We start from the raw sequence: 16,151 nt of genomic DNA on the forward strand, positions 1-16,151 counted from the left end.
AAGAAAGTGGCTTTGCCTCAGCTAACTGGCACAACGCTGTTGAAATGATTTGTAGTCTCGGAGCTGTCTTGAGCGGGCACAAAGGAGCAGCAACTGCATGCCCTGTGCTTGGCTGTTGTAAAATTGTTCTCTGGCCTCTTAACTTCCTCCCAGCTGGATTGCAATGGCTTTGCTCTATGCTGGCCAGGAGCACAGGGCTGCCTGGGGGGTGAGTGCAACTCTTTGGTCAATACAACTTACGGCTTAATCGGAGGGTGTCTTGTTGTGTACTTAGATCTTACACCTGCAAAGCTCAGGCTCACCAAATACAGGCTGATATAAATGGGAGCCTTCCAGTTTAAGAAGCTGTTCAAGCATGGTGAATGTCTCAAGTGCTGCAACCAGAGTTGTGGATAATCACGCAGAAAATGCGCTACTTACTGAATACAGGCCAGTGCCAGTCAGATTCTTTCCTGCTTTCTCACCCTGTAACTTTTTTTCTCAGTTTTTTCCTTTGCTCTTCATTTTTTCACTAGCCAGCCCAATATAAGGTTGATTTAAAACTCTGCAGGAAACATTCCTTCTGATTTCAGGCTGTTTTATTAGTATGAACTCCTAGATGGGCTAAGGTTAAAGTATATTCCCCAGACAGCAATACTGAGTAACAAGCCAATGTTCCAAGTGTGACAATTTAGGAAGAAGAGTGACACCAGGTTCCTTGAGTGACCGAGTACCAGAAATTTCAGTAATCTCTTCTTTCCTCCCAAGTGACCTGGCCTAAGGACTTGCAGCACAATTGCAGCTGAGAGCACCTCAAGTCCTACTTATTTACAGAGCAAGCTGCTTTCTTACAACATGTGAATGCAAGCTGTGAGTCTGAGCAAACCTTCGACTTAAGTATATTTGTTTCAGTGTAAATAACTTTTATCTTCATGTATCTGGAGACAGCAGTTGGAGAAAAGGCCATGTTTCTTTCTATTACTTACTGAATATGATACTATTTATAATTTATACTATAAATGACAGGCACATTAAATACAACAAACAAAAACCCTGGAGTAAACAAAATCAGCATTTATTCCTCAGTCATCTTTTTACAAGGTTGCTTCACGTTTTTCACAGAAGAATTCATACTAGAGATACGTGAGTTAATCTACAAAACCAAGCCAAAGTGATATGGTACATGAATATTCACATGCTTCATAATTCTGTCCTCACATGCCTGTCATCTAAATTTAAGATGCTGTGGGGTACCCAAACCTTAGTTGTGCCACACCAAAATGTGATCACTAACTCTAAGCAAAAAGCTAAACAACATATGTACAAAGCATTATCTCTACCAGTCTTCCTCTAAGATTTGAAACAGGTAGGTAATTGTTCAGCTACCAAGCCTTCATGGAAGGTGACATAGTCTAATGTCCCTAAATGGATTCATGCGGTGTTTAGTTTGATTCACACGAGACACAAGAACAAGTATCTATCGGTGATGACATAACTAGTATGTGAAGATGCAGCATCCTACTGGAAGGAGTTTAGAGCATCGGTGCTCATTCATTCACCACTACTCTAGGTTTGACACTAAGCAAAAGTTCAATTGTTAACACATATTCAGAGTTCACAAGCTAGGAATTTCCCTGCTCATCAGTGGGGCCAAAGGAAGGGGATGGGATGCTTTCAGGTCACCCTCAGCAGAGAAGAGCTGACAAACACCTACTTTTCTCACAACTCCAGCTGAAAGAGGCTGTCAGTGATTTGTAATATCAGCATTAAATTTAAGATGCTAAAATACCCTGATTCCTATTGAAGCAGTTTAACCACTGCAAAAAAACTGTCCGTTGATCGAGATTCCTTAGCTGCTAAAAAAATTCAGGTTCTTTTTATTTTTACTGATCAGGAATGGTGTAAAGTAGATTTTTTTGACAGGGAGAGTGGATTAAGCTGAGCTTTTGTACTACTCATGTCACAAAAGCTAAACCAAGCACTTCAGTTATTCAGTTCTCTGGAGCTACACTGCTATTTCTGCTTGGAATCAAGTTATAGCAGAATTTAGCTTAGGCTTTAAATTTATTCAGCTTCTGACATTAGAAGGAATATGAAAAAGAAATTAAGAAGCAGTTTCTGTTGTAGGATGCAGAGTGGATTACCACACACTGCCAACTGCTTATGCTGTGAGGGTACTCAGGGAAGCAACTGGCTGCAGGTGCTCACAAACATGGACATGATAGTACGGACATCTTTCGACAGTAAAGGTTTTTACCCATTTCAGAGCATCCGGTATATTCAATATGTAAAAAGAGTTGAAAAGCCATGAGTGTCCCACCCTGAGCCAAATAAATTTGCTTCTAATCCAGATGCTAAAGTCAGACTACTGTAGCATACCTTGGGCAAAATTCTCTGAGGTTTCCTCTAGCTGAATCTCTCTGCTGCATCTGTAGAAATGGGAATAACAGCATCCCAATCCTTATGAGCACCATGTGACACCTGTCTTCCAGTGCCTGACAAGCTTTCCTGAGTACAGTTACATCTGCGACTGGGAAAATCTGTCAGTCACAGGGTGCCTTCAACTTCCGGTGACTTCCTGCAGGTTTTGCCTACAGAACATCCCCTTTGTAACATTACTGCTAAAACTGCCTTTTCAAACAGAAAGCCCTCTCTTTTTTGCAGTCCAGCAGGGAGTCTGTATGGAAACCTGGAAGTCAAATCACCACCTAATATAAATCACTATGTTCCCATGATATGGCTTTTAACTTTTACATGTCAGGAAAAATACAGTGGTGTACACAGACCCAGTACCGCATCTTGACACTTTATCCCTTTCACAAGTGATATCTCTGTATCACTCTTGTACATGCAGCCATCTCTAACTGCATGTAGGTATACAGGTAAATGGAGTAATGAGAGCTAGTACAGTGCTGTTCACACCCAAATCTGCTCTCAAGCACAGTAATTCACAGTTTCCAAATGCAGTTGCTAAACTGATACACAGCAAAATGATAATAAGCAAACTCACATAGATGCATAGACTTATTAGAACCTAGGCAATTTATCGTTATTACTTAGTAGAAAATAAATAATTAGTGTCAAAACAATAATTTAATATAGCAATCTCTAGCTATTAGTCATTATAGAACATATTTAAATCATAGAATCACTGACTGGTTTGGACTGGAAGGGACCTTAAAGATCATTGAGTTCCAAACCCTGTGCCATGGACAGGGACATCTTACATTAGATCAGGCTGCTTAGAACCAGCAGCCTGGCCTTGAACACTTCCAGAAGTGGGACAAAGTAAAACAGAACCAAAAGCAAACTTCCACATGCCAACAGACACACAAAACAGCATGCTGCTCAAAGTGCAATGAGACAGAATTAGAAGGCCACTAAAAAGAAGCTGTGTCCAGTTATTATTTAGCTAAAATTACAACAGCCAGAAAAGATACAAACAAACATTTCTGGAAACATTTTTCTCAGGCACATTGCTTTACATAGCAGTGATAATTACACAGCAGTATATTTTTTTTTCCTTAGGGTGATAATGATATTGGTAATGCGCCTCCCTTTTGACTCAGTGCCACAAATCTAGTCTATGGGGCAGTAACAAGAAGTGTGCTAGGGATTTTTAGCTCCTCTGCTGGACACCTGAAGGCCTATGCTTATGCTTAACACCGGGCAACAAATGGCACCTTCAGTCACTGTAGAGACTCGTTCAGTCCAACCTCCTCCTACTGTCCCCACCTCAACTTCATCCCCCACTCACAGGAGCTGTTCCAAGGATGAAACAGTGGGACAATTTACAGATAAGACTCAAGAGTGTGAGCATCATTATCCATGTTAGTACGAAAGTTAAATCCCTTCAGTACATTAGCACAGTGCCCTGTTACACAAGCAAGAGGCTAGAGGGGTGCCTTCTCCTCAACTCATGCCTTATAAAGGGACTAACCTCTCAAGGTGTGTGAAGTATGCCAAGCTCTTCCACCCTCCCTAGTAATTCACGTGTGTGTATTTCTGACAGAGCATTTTATGGATGAGCTCTGAATGTGCATAACAAGACCACATTCTCCTACAGTTCCTGGAAGATTTGTGCCTGACTCAGAATAACACACTCTAGCACAGGGCTGATCTTTATAGCACTAAGATCTTAATTACTACTCAGATGTATATATCCATAAATTAAAAATCCTCTTAATTCAACTGTGCAACAAAGCAGATAAGACTGTAGTCACACTGCTATTTTAGTATAGTTAATAAGATTCAAAATTACATGCAATTTATTCATACCCATGTAAAATCTACCACAGGAAAAACAAAACCCCCAACCCAATCCTACAATACTGCCACTAAAGTGCATAATGAGATCTTGTCATTCCAAAGTGGTTTGCTGCATTTCAATAGGATCATTGAATTGTTTACTGTGCAAAAAGCTACAGTATCTTGAGGGCAGTCAGAACACGAGTGGCAATTCCAGCCCTCACAGAAAAGTAGCTTTTTTTTTATTTTGCATAGGCAAATATAAATGGTGGCTAACAATAAGCAGCCCTGTTTCTATCTAAAAGTCATATGTTCATTTTCTTCCTTTCAGACTGGTTAGTCTTTTCCCAAAGAAACTTCCTGCTAGTCAAAGTTTACTTTATTTAAGACTAAAGATAAGCACTTGAAGGTGACAGTGCTCTACATGGTATCAAAGTTACATGGTGAGTCATTGTGTGATAATAGTAATGGGTCTCATATATTTGCAACCACTAGTACAACATATCAGTATTTCTTAGATTCCACAGCTGTAAGAAGCCCTATTCATTTACAGGAGCAGTCTTAAGAGATCTACCACGAAGGCTTTAAAACACTGGATCAAACTGGCTGTAGAGAATGTCATGGTCAATATGTCCCATTAATGGGCCCCTTTTATTTCAACATGAATACTGTCCAGAAAGGACAAAGGTATGGAAAACAATTCATTGGGTGATTATGAATAATACTGGTTTGTCTTTATGTTGATCCCCTTTAAAAAAAAACCAGACATAATTTAAATATAAACACATATGAAATGCATAGATAAATATATAGAGATAGCTATGTTAATATGTAGTCTGATCAGAACTGGATTAATCAAAGAAAATCTAAAGGCACCACAATACATCAGCATCACTGAATAGAATACTCACTATACTTTGCATTTATGTAGTTCTGAAACCAAGCAGTCAGAAAGCCATATACAGCAGGGAACAAGTCTCATTATTTTAATCTCACAGCCTAGGCAACTAAGACTCAGATTCACCTAACGATGAGCCATACGCAGACAATCTCAGGTAAAGAATTCAGCTGTTTTGACTCCCATTTCTTTATCTAGCTAATAATCAGAAAGTTTGGGAGCAAAATAAGAAAACTTTAGAAAAACAGAAGATTTTCATTTGGAGTTGTGTCCAGAGGTTATAATGAGCAGAGCACTGAATCTTCTCTTTGCCAATAGTCTTAATCAGTCCTATTAGCATTAAACAAATTAGCTGTTATAAAATCACCTTCTGTTAAAATAACTCTGAATTATACTTGCACATTGGAGAAGACAGTCTGAACAGGTACAAGTGAATAGTGCCTTGTTCTCTTTCCCGTTTAATTAATCAAAATGTATTTAAAGGAACAGTAATTCATCAGGCTAAAAAATCCTGAAGTGTATCATATCACGGCTGCAGCAAACTCGCCTATGTGCAAGGAAAGCCTCATTTCTCACTTCCACTGGTGTTACATTAACACAGCTTTAACTTTGGTTGAGCTAATCCTTAGCTCATTTTAGTGTGACAGGAAAAACAAACTTCAAATCCTCTACATAAGGCAGCTTTAAATTGGCTGCAATTGCTTTTTTTTCCTTTTTTTGAATTATTTGACTCCAGTGTCAAATCAACCTTGGATACAGATATAACACAGTGACAGACTGCCTTCTGGGCTGACATGAGAAACAGTCAATTTAACCTTATAATTTGAACCTTAAGGAGCCTTCAATGAGTAAATGAGGATGTAAGGTAAGATAAAGAAAGGCTCATGAATTCAAGCTAATGTAGTGCTCCCAGACATGAAGAGCATGGTGCTCCATAAGAAACACCTTCCTGCGACCTGGAGAAATACTTTCCTTCTTTCAACAGCTGAATAGAGAAGAAGCAGCTCAGCAATGTTCTGCGGCTAAAGTGCTGTTGGTCCATTTAGAAGTCTCAGTCACGGCAGTGGGGTAAAGCACCAAGACTGCTGATATTTTCAAATCTCCTAGCAGCAGTAACCACACAGCAGCTTTTCTGCAAAATAAACAAAACATGAATCCAGTTAATTCAGCAGTATACTTTTTCTATTTGGTTAAGCGTTCTAGGACAACCACATGGTGGTTTCTTCATGCATAAGAAAAAAAAGCAGTGCTGAAGCTTCTTGCTTACAAAGGGTTCTTGCAGCCACCTATTTGTGAGATGTTTTATACAATATTAAAAAGACAAGGCCTCTTTGTTAAGTGGAGGAATGGTCCTGGAGGTCTCTCTTGAAATGCAGCTACTCTGCTTTTTTGCCTCTCTTGTCACACAGATCACAGCATGAAAAGGCATGCTGCAAACCTCTCCCTTTATTTGTGTTACCACTGCAAGCATTTATAATGCCAGGTCTAAATCAACTGGCACTTGAGTGTATTATTTTGGGTTGAATGTGGTAACCATACTACTTGCCTGATAAAAATAGCTAAAGGGATTCTTTAAAAATAAAGCACTGCTATGACTTTAGATCCACTCATTAAGTAAACTCAAATAAACTCCAAAAAGAAAAACACATGCAGAGGAAATAACACTGGAAAAGCCAAAACCAGGTTTTCCTGCAAGTTAGATCATGGGTAGGTTACTATGTTACAAAGCTATAAAAAGCTTATTTAAAAATAATTTTGACTGCTGTTGGACCGTTAATTTATCTCAAAGTTGATTTTGGTTGTAATAGAAAATTGTGTAATAAGGTGCTTCCTGCATTAGAGAGGGAGAATTTTCACCATTTGGTTGCTGTGCAGTTCGTGGTTGAAATGGGAAATACAGATAAAAGCACTAGCCCTGTAACAGTCAGGAAAACCTGTTTAGAAAACTACTATGCAGAAGCACACAGGTGAGCGGACCAAAGCTTCATCTAACCTGTCCCAGCACCAGTGAAGTGGGGATGAATGCTGAGCACCACAAAAAAGTATTCATTCCCACTGGGTTCCCACTACAGAGGTTGATGCTCAGACAATACCATATCAGGAATGTATGTGGCTTCAGAGAGCAAGCAGGATATAATAATGGCACCTTAATCCTCACTGACCTCCAGTGTACCACAGAAATGCAGTTTCAGTCCCTGAGATAGCTCATTGAAAGATCAGTAACTTCTGTGTAACTATATTGCACTGTATAAAATCTGTTCTAATCTTACTTACTCAAAACAGAACTGAAATTTCAACCTCTCACAATACTTTCTTACATTTCTGGACAAACCCTGTTGCAAACAAAACCCAGTACACCACTTGCCCAACCAAGCAGATGATGGATGATGGCAGCATTAAAATCTTGCTTGTGGTGTAAAGTGGACTACTTTTATTTTGGCATCCTGTTTGTTACTCATGACGCACAACAAAAAGGAAATGGTTTTACAGTATGTGTGTTCTCAGCCTAATTCACAACTTGACCCTCCACTGAGTTTTGGCCAGAGATGCCTCCAGAACATTTGAGAGGTTCCCATGGTCCTTCAACAGAAGCACCAATTTCTGTGGTAGCTGGTAAAAGTGGCTGTGGGAATTAGCATACTTGTTTATGGAGATACTGTACTGCCTGAGGCAGCCTGATTTCAAAGCGGCTGAGTGAGTATGCTTTGGTCAAAGACCAGAGTCAGAACATGAGAGCAGACTTGAGTGTCCCTGATCCCCAGGGGAGGCAACCAAGCCAGCCTGAGAACCACTAATGAAGTGTTTGTTAATGAAAGGGCAAAGACAGCGAGCCAGAAAAAAAGGACAGAGTGAGAGATGCTCTGTCAAAATTGTTTGGGTTGCTACAGGCTCAAAGGACAGAGAAGTGCCCTGTTAGAACTGGGTCCTCAGAACTGTGGAGCAGCTTCTTTACACCTTGCTTTCATTTTGCTACAGTTAGTGGAGCTGCCCTGAGGGTCTGGCTCGTGTCCCTGCTAAAAAGTAATTACTTTTCATATTTCTACCTTTTTTAAACCATACACCTAACCACAGCATGAAAACCTGAAAGCTTTCAGCACTGAAAAATTATTGGGTGAAATCCTGCCTCGTGAGAGCCAGTGGGAGCATAACCATTCCCTCTAAAATGACCAGGGTCTGCAGCACATATGGCTTCATACAGATGAAGTTTTTTGCACATTGCTGTAACTTGGTTTAAGTGATAGGGCCAGTTTACATTTTGAATACTTTCCAGACAACAGCAGGGATGGTGGTGGTGAATATAGTTTGGACCGTGACTTTGTTTCCAGGTTTTCAGCTGCCCACTGATCCCTTCTGCAGAGGATGCAGTATTTATGTCTGAAGAAACATTTGAGACCTGAAACAAACCTTCTGTTTGGCAGCTCTTTCAGAAAGGTTATTGAGCCGGAGGTGGTTGGGACACAGAGTCACCTTTAGCCGTCTTCTAGGAGGTAAAAATAAGAAAGATGCCATTGCTGCAGTATTAATTGAAGATCTATCACATTAAAGGTAATATTGGAACACTGCAAAATCAGCAAGTTTAGCAAAGCTATTTTTCAAGATGCACAAGAAATATGAGCAAAACATACGAAGGGGGGAGCTACAAAGAACACATGAGTTGTAAGGTTTCTATTAGGGTAGGGTTTCCCCGAGAAGAAAATTGGTGATGGGAAGAAGCACAGCAGGTAAGCAGCCTGTGTTCTTGCAGCATTTGGAAAAGATAGCTTCTTCCCCAGGTGGCAGGAATTAGAGCTTCACTGGAGTCCAACTAAAGGATTTGAATTGTACCCTATGAAACCCCCTGAAGAGATACGTAACCGTGACAAGCTCTCTGATTTTTACTGTGCATGCACACTTATAGATCTTCTAATAATCTTACGGGCATAGCTGTTCTGGGAGATTTTAATGAAAACTAAATTTTAGTGAAAACTGTGATAACTCATTTGATTGTTATTTTTTCCCATTTTATACTACTTTTTGTTATCCTTACTCTGTATAACAGGAACATCTTGCAAGGGCAGAGCTGTCAGGGCACTACTCAGTCCATCCTGCCCAGAACCCACACCACCTCATCAGTAGAGGTACTACTGCTTTATTATCATCATAAACTTTGCTCTTATTTTTTTAATTAAAAATATGGTATCTAAATTCTTAATGATGGCTGCAGCTCAAAAGGCACCTTGATATATATATATATATCAGCAGCCTTCCAGTATCTGAAGGGGGCCTACAAGGATGCTGGGGAGGGACTCTTCATCAGGGACTGTAGTGGTAGGACAAGGGGTAATGGGTTCAAACTTAAACAGGGGAAGTTTAGATTAGACATAAGGAAGAAGTTCTTTACTGTGAGGGTGGTGAGGCACTGGAATGGGTTGCCCAAGGAAGCTGTGAATGCTCCATCCCTGGCAGTGTTCAAGACTGGGTTGGACAGAGCCTTGTGTGACATGGTTTAGTGTGGGGTGTCCCTGCCCATGGCAGGGGGGTTGGAACTAGATGATCTTAAGGTCCTTTCCAACCCTAACTATTCTATGATTCTATGATTCTATAGATGTCCTAAGCAATACAGCAGTCATTTTATTTAATATAGATGTGCTTTGTCTGCGACAAAGGAGGAAGTGAATATTGCACTCCAAATGCTGTGAAGATTCTGACACCTGGCTTAAACTGGGCTTACACCACGACACCTGTTTAAAATTATCTCCTCACGAACCATCAAACCAGAGTGGACTCAAAATCAGCCAACAGGAAGCTCATCGACAGTGTGGCTCTCCTGAACTCACTGACTACTTTTACAGAGGAATAATCAAAACAACTTAAAATCTTGTTAATCCTTCAGCTCAGCCCAACTGAATTGTTTGTGTGAACAAACAACTGCTTCTTTTGTGTTGGCCACTACGCTGGCTACACAAAGATATGTACAGGGTGAGGTCCCAAGCTCTGTTGGATAGGTATCCCTTGGGAAGAGGTAGGATGAAATCTAACAGCACTCACAGGGAACTTGAGGACAGTCTGAAAGGCTTTTCAAAACAGGAACCAGAATCATCCCCAGCTGGAAAACTCTTTTCATATGGTAATGCAGTGCTTATTTTGTAAAAGGTCTAATTTTGCTAAGAAATGGATCCACTTAGTAATTGCATGATCTTATATTTCTTATCAGATGTGCAAGAACTGATGAGCAAGTATGAGCATGCAAATCGTAACAAAAAATAAAGCAAAGGGACACACATGGCTCACAGTGGCAAGAAATGCAGCAGCAAGGAAGATTCAAAAATAGTTAAGAGAAATGTTAAAGCAAAGAGTGATGTGGCAACACAAGAAGGCAACAGCAGATCTACGATACACAAGGATATTTAAATTTAGAGACCTGGAGTCTGCAGTGGAGCTTGTGGTCTGATAACCATGGGTGTTTTAAGGCAGCAGTTGCACTTAATCTCCAGCTAAAGGAAAACCAGAGTTCTATTAAGAGTTTTTCCCAGAATCTTACAATTCAATTATCTCCTACAGGTCGTATGTTCTGCCATCATGCAATGCTGTCATTTCAGGATACTATGCCAGATGGCAGCTAATCCATGAAGTAAGTAAATTTTGCTTTGCAGCAAAAATGCATTCAGATAACTTCAGAGCATTTTATGGACACAATGGACAACATGAATGAAGTGGCATTGTAATATTCTATGTGGACATAAAAAAATAGTTAAGTCATGATAGTTCTGCAATACAGCAGCGCAAGTGACACAACCGTGACATGATGGCATGGAACACACATTTCAAAGATATAGGGATTATATACCATTTATCCTTGATGAGAAGCTTTGAGATGAAATCTTTGGCCTGATCAGAAACACCTCGAAATTCCTCATCTTCAAAATCCCAGCTACAGGACAGGATGTTGTTGAGGGTCTCATTATCATCATCACCCAAAAATGGAGACAATCCACTGAGGCTAAAGTAAAAAGAAGTATGTTCAATCCTCCTATCATTTCCCCTTCCTGTACACGACCTCCAATGTGTCACTTACGACTGTTCTGCCATTCCTGGTCTATCTTGCAACATGTCATTGTCTAAAAAACTCTCCAGATCATGCACATTCTCTGCTCTATTTACTTGTTTAAATAGCCACCCTTCTTTCCTAATAAACCAAGCATTACTGTCTTTCATGGTGGATCGTATTTTCTGGCCACTCTTGCACATACCTATTGGGAACTTACCAAGCAGTCTATGTTATTCTGGAAGTGTGAAGCTCAAATCGTCATGAGAGATGTGCAACGAAACAAAGAAGAAAACTTAATGGTGATTAAAAAAGAGGAGAGAATACTGAATACAGAATTAGGAAAGAAGCCTACATTTTCTATTTTGGGTACAGATTTTGTCCATCTTCCAGTATAACAACAAATTTGGACTACTGACTCAGTTAAACCTAGAAACAGCTTACAAAGCAAATACTGAATCCTACTCACAGCATATAAGCAATGACTCCTAAACTCCACATGTCCGTAGGAAAGGAGACGCACTCATAATTCACAACTTCAGGAGCAAGAAATTCTGGAGTCCCAAAGTTAACTCGAAGTTTTTCCCTGGGTTGATATCTAGGAAATGGAAACATTAACACAGGACATCAATTACAGATCTAATTAAAGTTGCATCTAGTAAGTTGCCTAGTACTTGGAGGGATTTCAGAAGCATACAGGAAATTCAGTAGGAAAACAAGGACAGACAGAGGTACAAATTAAAAATAAATATACCCATATATAGAATGAAAAATATTTGCAAGCTTCATATCATCCTTTAGGGCAAACCCAAACTACTATAACAAAGGAAGAAATTCAGATTTCAAGGATTCCTCAGAACAGCTGTCATCATCCTTTTGGGACTTCTCTATATCATAGGCATGGAATTTTTAACCAGTAAATCCTTCACTGAAGTTATGGTACCTAATTAAACTAGAAAGTGATATAGCATGGGATATGTTGTAACAGTCCTTCATGGTGTCTTACACTCTTTTTTGAAGAATCTCAAAACATTGGAGACAGAAGACCAGATAAGATGTACCACTGATTTTGCCCATTTTAGCGGTTCCAAGATACTTATGTGCATGCTTAAGTCAGAATCAGCCCTCTTTCAACCTTCTACCTGAAAAAAAAGGCTTCAAACAAATCTTTCTTACTCCAAAAAGTCCTTATTAAAAGATAACCCTGGTTAAAAGAGACATGCTAAATCTGTCCTAAGAGCAGTAGGAGATCATTATGTATCACATTTCATTGCAGAGATGCATGGCTTTTTTCATTGTTTCCTAATTCACTTATGATTAGCAAGAACACATGCACGTACCTTCTTGCCAATCCAAAATCAATAATTTTTATTTGGTTTGCTGCTCTGTTCACACACAGGATATTCTCAGGCTGCCAAGAGAAAGCAAAAAATACTTTTAAGGAGAAACAAGTATCAAAAAATGGGATTCTAGAAAACTGTAGGGAGAAAAATACTAAAAACACAGCAAACATAAGCACTTTTTGCTTTCCTTCTTGTTCAGATTTTTCTGCATAGGTACTCCCCCTGCTATCACATAACAGTTGAGGTAGTGTGTTCTCTGCCTTGCAACTGCTTTTTCTTCCCCTTGTCTTTTGAATTTGACATAAGGCAGCAGTTCAGATAAAGAACTAAATAGGGGGAGGGAGATAGAGCCTGCAGACTTCCAAAGTGGGGTATCAGGATGCTGGCACTGTGATTTTACAGACCTTAATAAGCTGACACTGATTAAAAAAAAATATAATAATTTCTTGGGCTTTGAAGTTTATCTTACAGCTTGAAGTTTCTGAGTTCACAAATGTTCTGGCAGTAATTGATTGAACACTGATATATTAAGCTAGTCACGTCAACTTTATGCTTTTCTCAGATATTTTAGAAAAAGGTAGGATTCACAGGTTAAATCCCTCTGGGGATTTGCATAGGGTCAAATGTTGTTCTTCACTTCCCTGGCAGGAATCCATTAACTTCCTAGAATTACGCCAAATTCATACAGAAGGGACTGAGAACAGAATTTAGCCAATTGTCTTTGAAATGTAAATACCTAAAATACAGTCTCATATTCACTGCCAGCAGTTTTATAGCTACTCTGTCTTGTTGCTCACTGAATCCTCTTTGAAACAAAACAGGCCTCAACACTTAAAACATTAGTTAACCTTTGTCACCATTGCTAATTCATTTTACATGTAGGACTTTTAAACACCATAGGACTTTTAAACACCAGATGTCCATAGTTTCTAAGGTCTGGATGATTATGGTCAGGATGATTTTCTTTCAATTTCAAGCTTTCTTTCCCAAACTCATTTGTTACTGACAGCAATCTATGAACAAGCAAAACAGAAGGGAGAAGCCATAGCTGGTAAGCACACGAAAAGAGGTCGCTGGGAAGAATTTCTTGGATTGTATATGTATCTTTCTGTCAGTAGTTTGACCTCATATTAAAACTGTGCCGTCTCCAAGATCATACTTAATGTGTCCCAAAGAACCATGCGAACTTCTGCTTGGCGGGTTTCTAGGTAACTGGATGTTTATAAAAAAAGAGAAAAGTGAGTCTGGTCATTGAACAGCAACTGAAGCAGGTCCCAGCAACCATCTGCTCATTTGCTTAACCACTGCAATAATATATACGCTAATAACATTAAAGATGTACTATATTAACCCAGTAACTACAAGCCAAAGCCAGCAGCCGTAATAAAAATCTCACCAAAGAGAAAACCTTCTAGTGCACTTTTTGTTTCTTTTTGCTTTGTTGCAAAGCTCAGGGATCACTAGGAAGCTTTACAGCCAGTCATAAAACTAAAGACATCATCCCATTTTATTCCTGCACTGAACAGAGGTAAGAAATGAGCCTATTATTTGGTAAAAATTTGGGTTAAGGAAGAAAGAGACAACTTAAATATACAACCTAATGAAAAATACCTTTACAACAAATGTTTTCTAAGGGGGGGCAGTTAACCATTAGCAGTCAAAGTAAGAATTTGCAATTGGTGGATTGGTTTTCAAAAATAAGTGAGGGGACCTTTTCGTGTATACAGTTGAACAGTTCTGATAACTAAGCAAGTACATGGCAACCTGCCACCCTTCTCTGGGCTTTCAGATACAGTAGCAATTATTTCCTAACCCAACATAGATGTTCTGCATTTGTTACATCAGCCACTGACTATTTTTATTTATTTCTTTCATTTCAGCAAGTACATTTTAATGTATTTTCTCTTAAGCTGGCTATCTATTGCTGCCTTTTCATGACTACAACAGAATAGTGTAGTCCTCAGAAACATGTGAGGACTTCTACTGATCCTGAATGACCCTTGAATTCAGTTCCACTCACTCATGCCTTGGTTTCTGCATGGTAAAAAATGGGGATAATTGCAACCCTATGGCCTATGTGTAAAACAGAGATCTTGTGCAGTTGAATTAAATAAGATTTGCACGCTATTTTGAGATCCAAATATCAAAATTGAAAATAGCAAGATACTTGTAGTCAGCTGCTGGCTTTCCATAAAATCAGTCTGTGGAAAATTCAAGCGCTATGAGGCTTGATGACGTATGACCACAATTCTTGTCTAATTTACTTACTCCTGTAGTAATTTAACTGATCTCGATGTGGTTAAAGTAAATACACATTGGTCTAAGGAAAGCAGAATAAGGCCCTTTGTAGTTTCTGCCACGGGAATCTAAGCTCTATGGCTTACCATTAAGAATAAGAATTTCCACAGCTGTCATTGCACAAAACATACATCTCAATTCTCTACCTTGAGATCCAAATGAAGAATGTACATTTGGTGCATGTACTGAATTCCCTCGCAGATGTGTTTTATGAACAAGATAGTATCCATCTCTGTCAAATTGCAGTTTTCATCAATAATTCGGTCAAATAACTCTCCTCCTTCCACACTGATGAGAGAAAGACAGTAACTTGGTAACCAAGTCCAAATCCAATCCCATACAGTTACAGTAATACAGAATTTATGCTACTGACTATTTTAATAATTTACAGTCAAATTTAGTAAGGCAGGTATATAACATGAGCTTGTACTCTGACCTGAACTTTTCAAGAACTGGGTTCTGCTGCATACTGGCCTGAACTTCTTAAAGGTCTGAGAGTCCAATCTCCCATCCATTGATACCCATGAATGTCTGGAAATTTGAACCTTATGCTATCTTGTGTCATCATTTATACCAGTAAAATTAATGAAGTCACATGGAAAACCAAGATAATATGCTGGAGAATCTGCATTTAAAGAATTGTCAAAAATATATTTAATTTAGCTTTAAATCCATCACAGCGTAAGAGGGACATGGTCCAAAATTTCAATTTGAAACTATCTAAAGTCAACAAAAAGTTACTTCTAATTTCTCATCACATTTCAGAATGCCTCCAGCTTACCCATTCACAGCTATACAGGCATTTCCCTTTTGTGATGTGTTAATCATTTAGACTAAATTCAGAGGACTATCTGAATGTCCCAAAGAGCCACATTCACAGAATTTTGAACCTTCTGCCATGCCTTTAAATGTTTTAGTTATGTCTTTTTTGGCTTCCTTATGACAACATCTGCCTAACTTGACTTTAAGGCAGCTATTTTGCGCCTAATTAGCTTGATAACCCAACATGAAAAACAGGTTTATCCATTCTGGCACCCAGTATAAGGATTAAGCACAACTCCTACAGCTGGCTCTTCTTCAGTGGAAGACATCTTCTAGTTTGCTTCACAGAACTGGAGATATTCTGACAAGACCTTTTCTTAGCTGACTAAAGTTAAAATTTGAAACTGAAGAGAAAATACATAACACAGCTCTATCTTCAAATGGAGCAGTGGTTTTACAGCACCAGGAATGTAGCACATCACTGGAAAAAATGCATAAATGGCTGCTTCAGGAAAATTTTCCTTTTAATTTTTTTGTTGTCCCTGAGAACATTTTTCTTCCACCTATAAGAAGCTCTAATTTCTGGAGAAAGTAAGAA

General features: G+C 39.1%; 1 protein-coding gene across 1 annotated transcript in view; it reads right to left on the reverse strand.

Moving 5' to 3' along the window:
• MYLK4 (myosin light chain kinase family member 4) overlaps positions 1-16,151 on the reverse strand; it is a gene marked incomplete at its 3' end in the record, with an annotated part of 173,188 nt that overhangs the window by 137,113 nt on the left and 19,924 nt on the right. Inside the window, exons 8-12 of the mRNA XM_080609674.1 lie at positions 14,938-15,079; positions 12,491-12,561; positions 11,620-11,748; positions 10,953-11,105; positions 10,527-10,599 (exon numbers count right to left, since the gene is read on the reverse strand). Coding sequence (XP_080465800.1) covers positions 10,527-10,599; positions 10,953-11,105; positions 11,620-11,748; positions 12,491-12,561; positions 14,938-15,079 — 568 coding nt within the window. The remainder of the gene's footprint in view (positions 1-10,526; positions 10,600-10,952; positions 11,106-11,619; positions 11,749-12,490; positions 12,562-14,937; positions 15,080-16,151) is intronic.

The sequence above is a fragment of the Psittacula echo genome, assembly GCF_963264785.1.
Source record: "Psittacula echo genome assembly, chromosome: 2".
NCBI classification, from domain to species: domain Eukaryota; kingdom Metazoa; phylum Chordata; class Aves; order Psittaciformes; family Psittacidae; genus Psittacula; species Psittacula echo.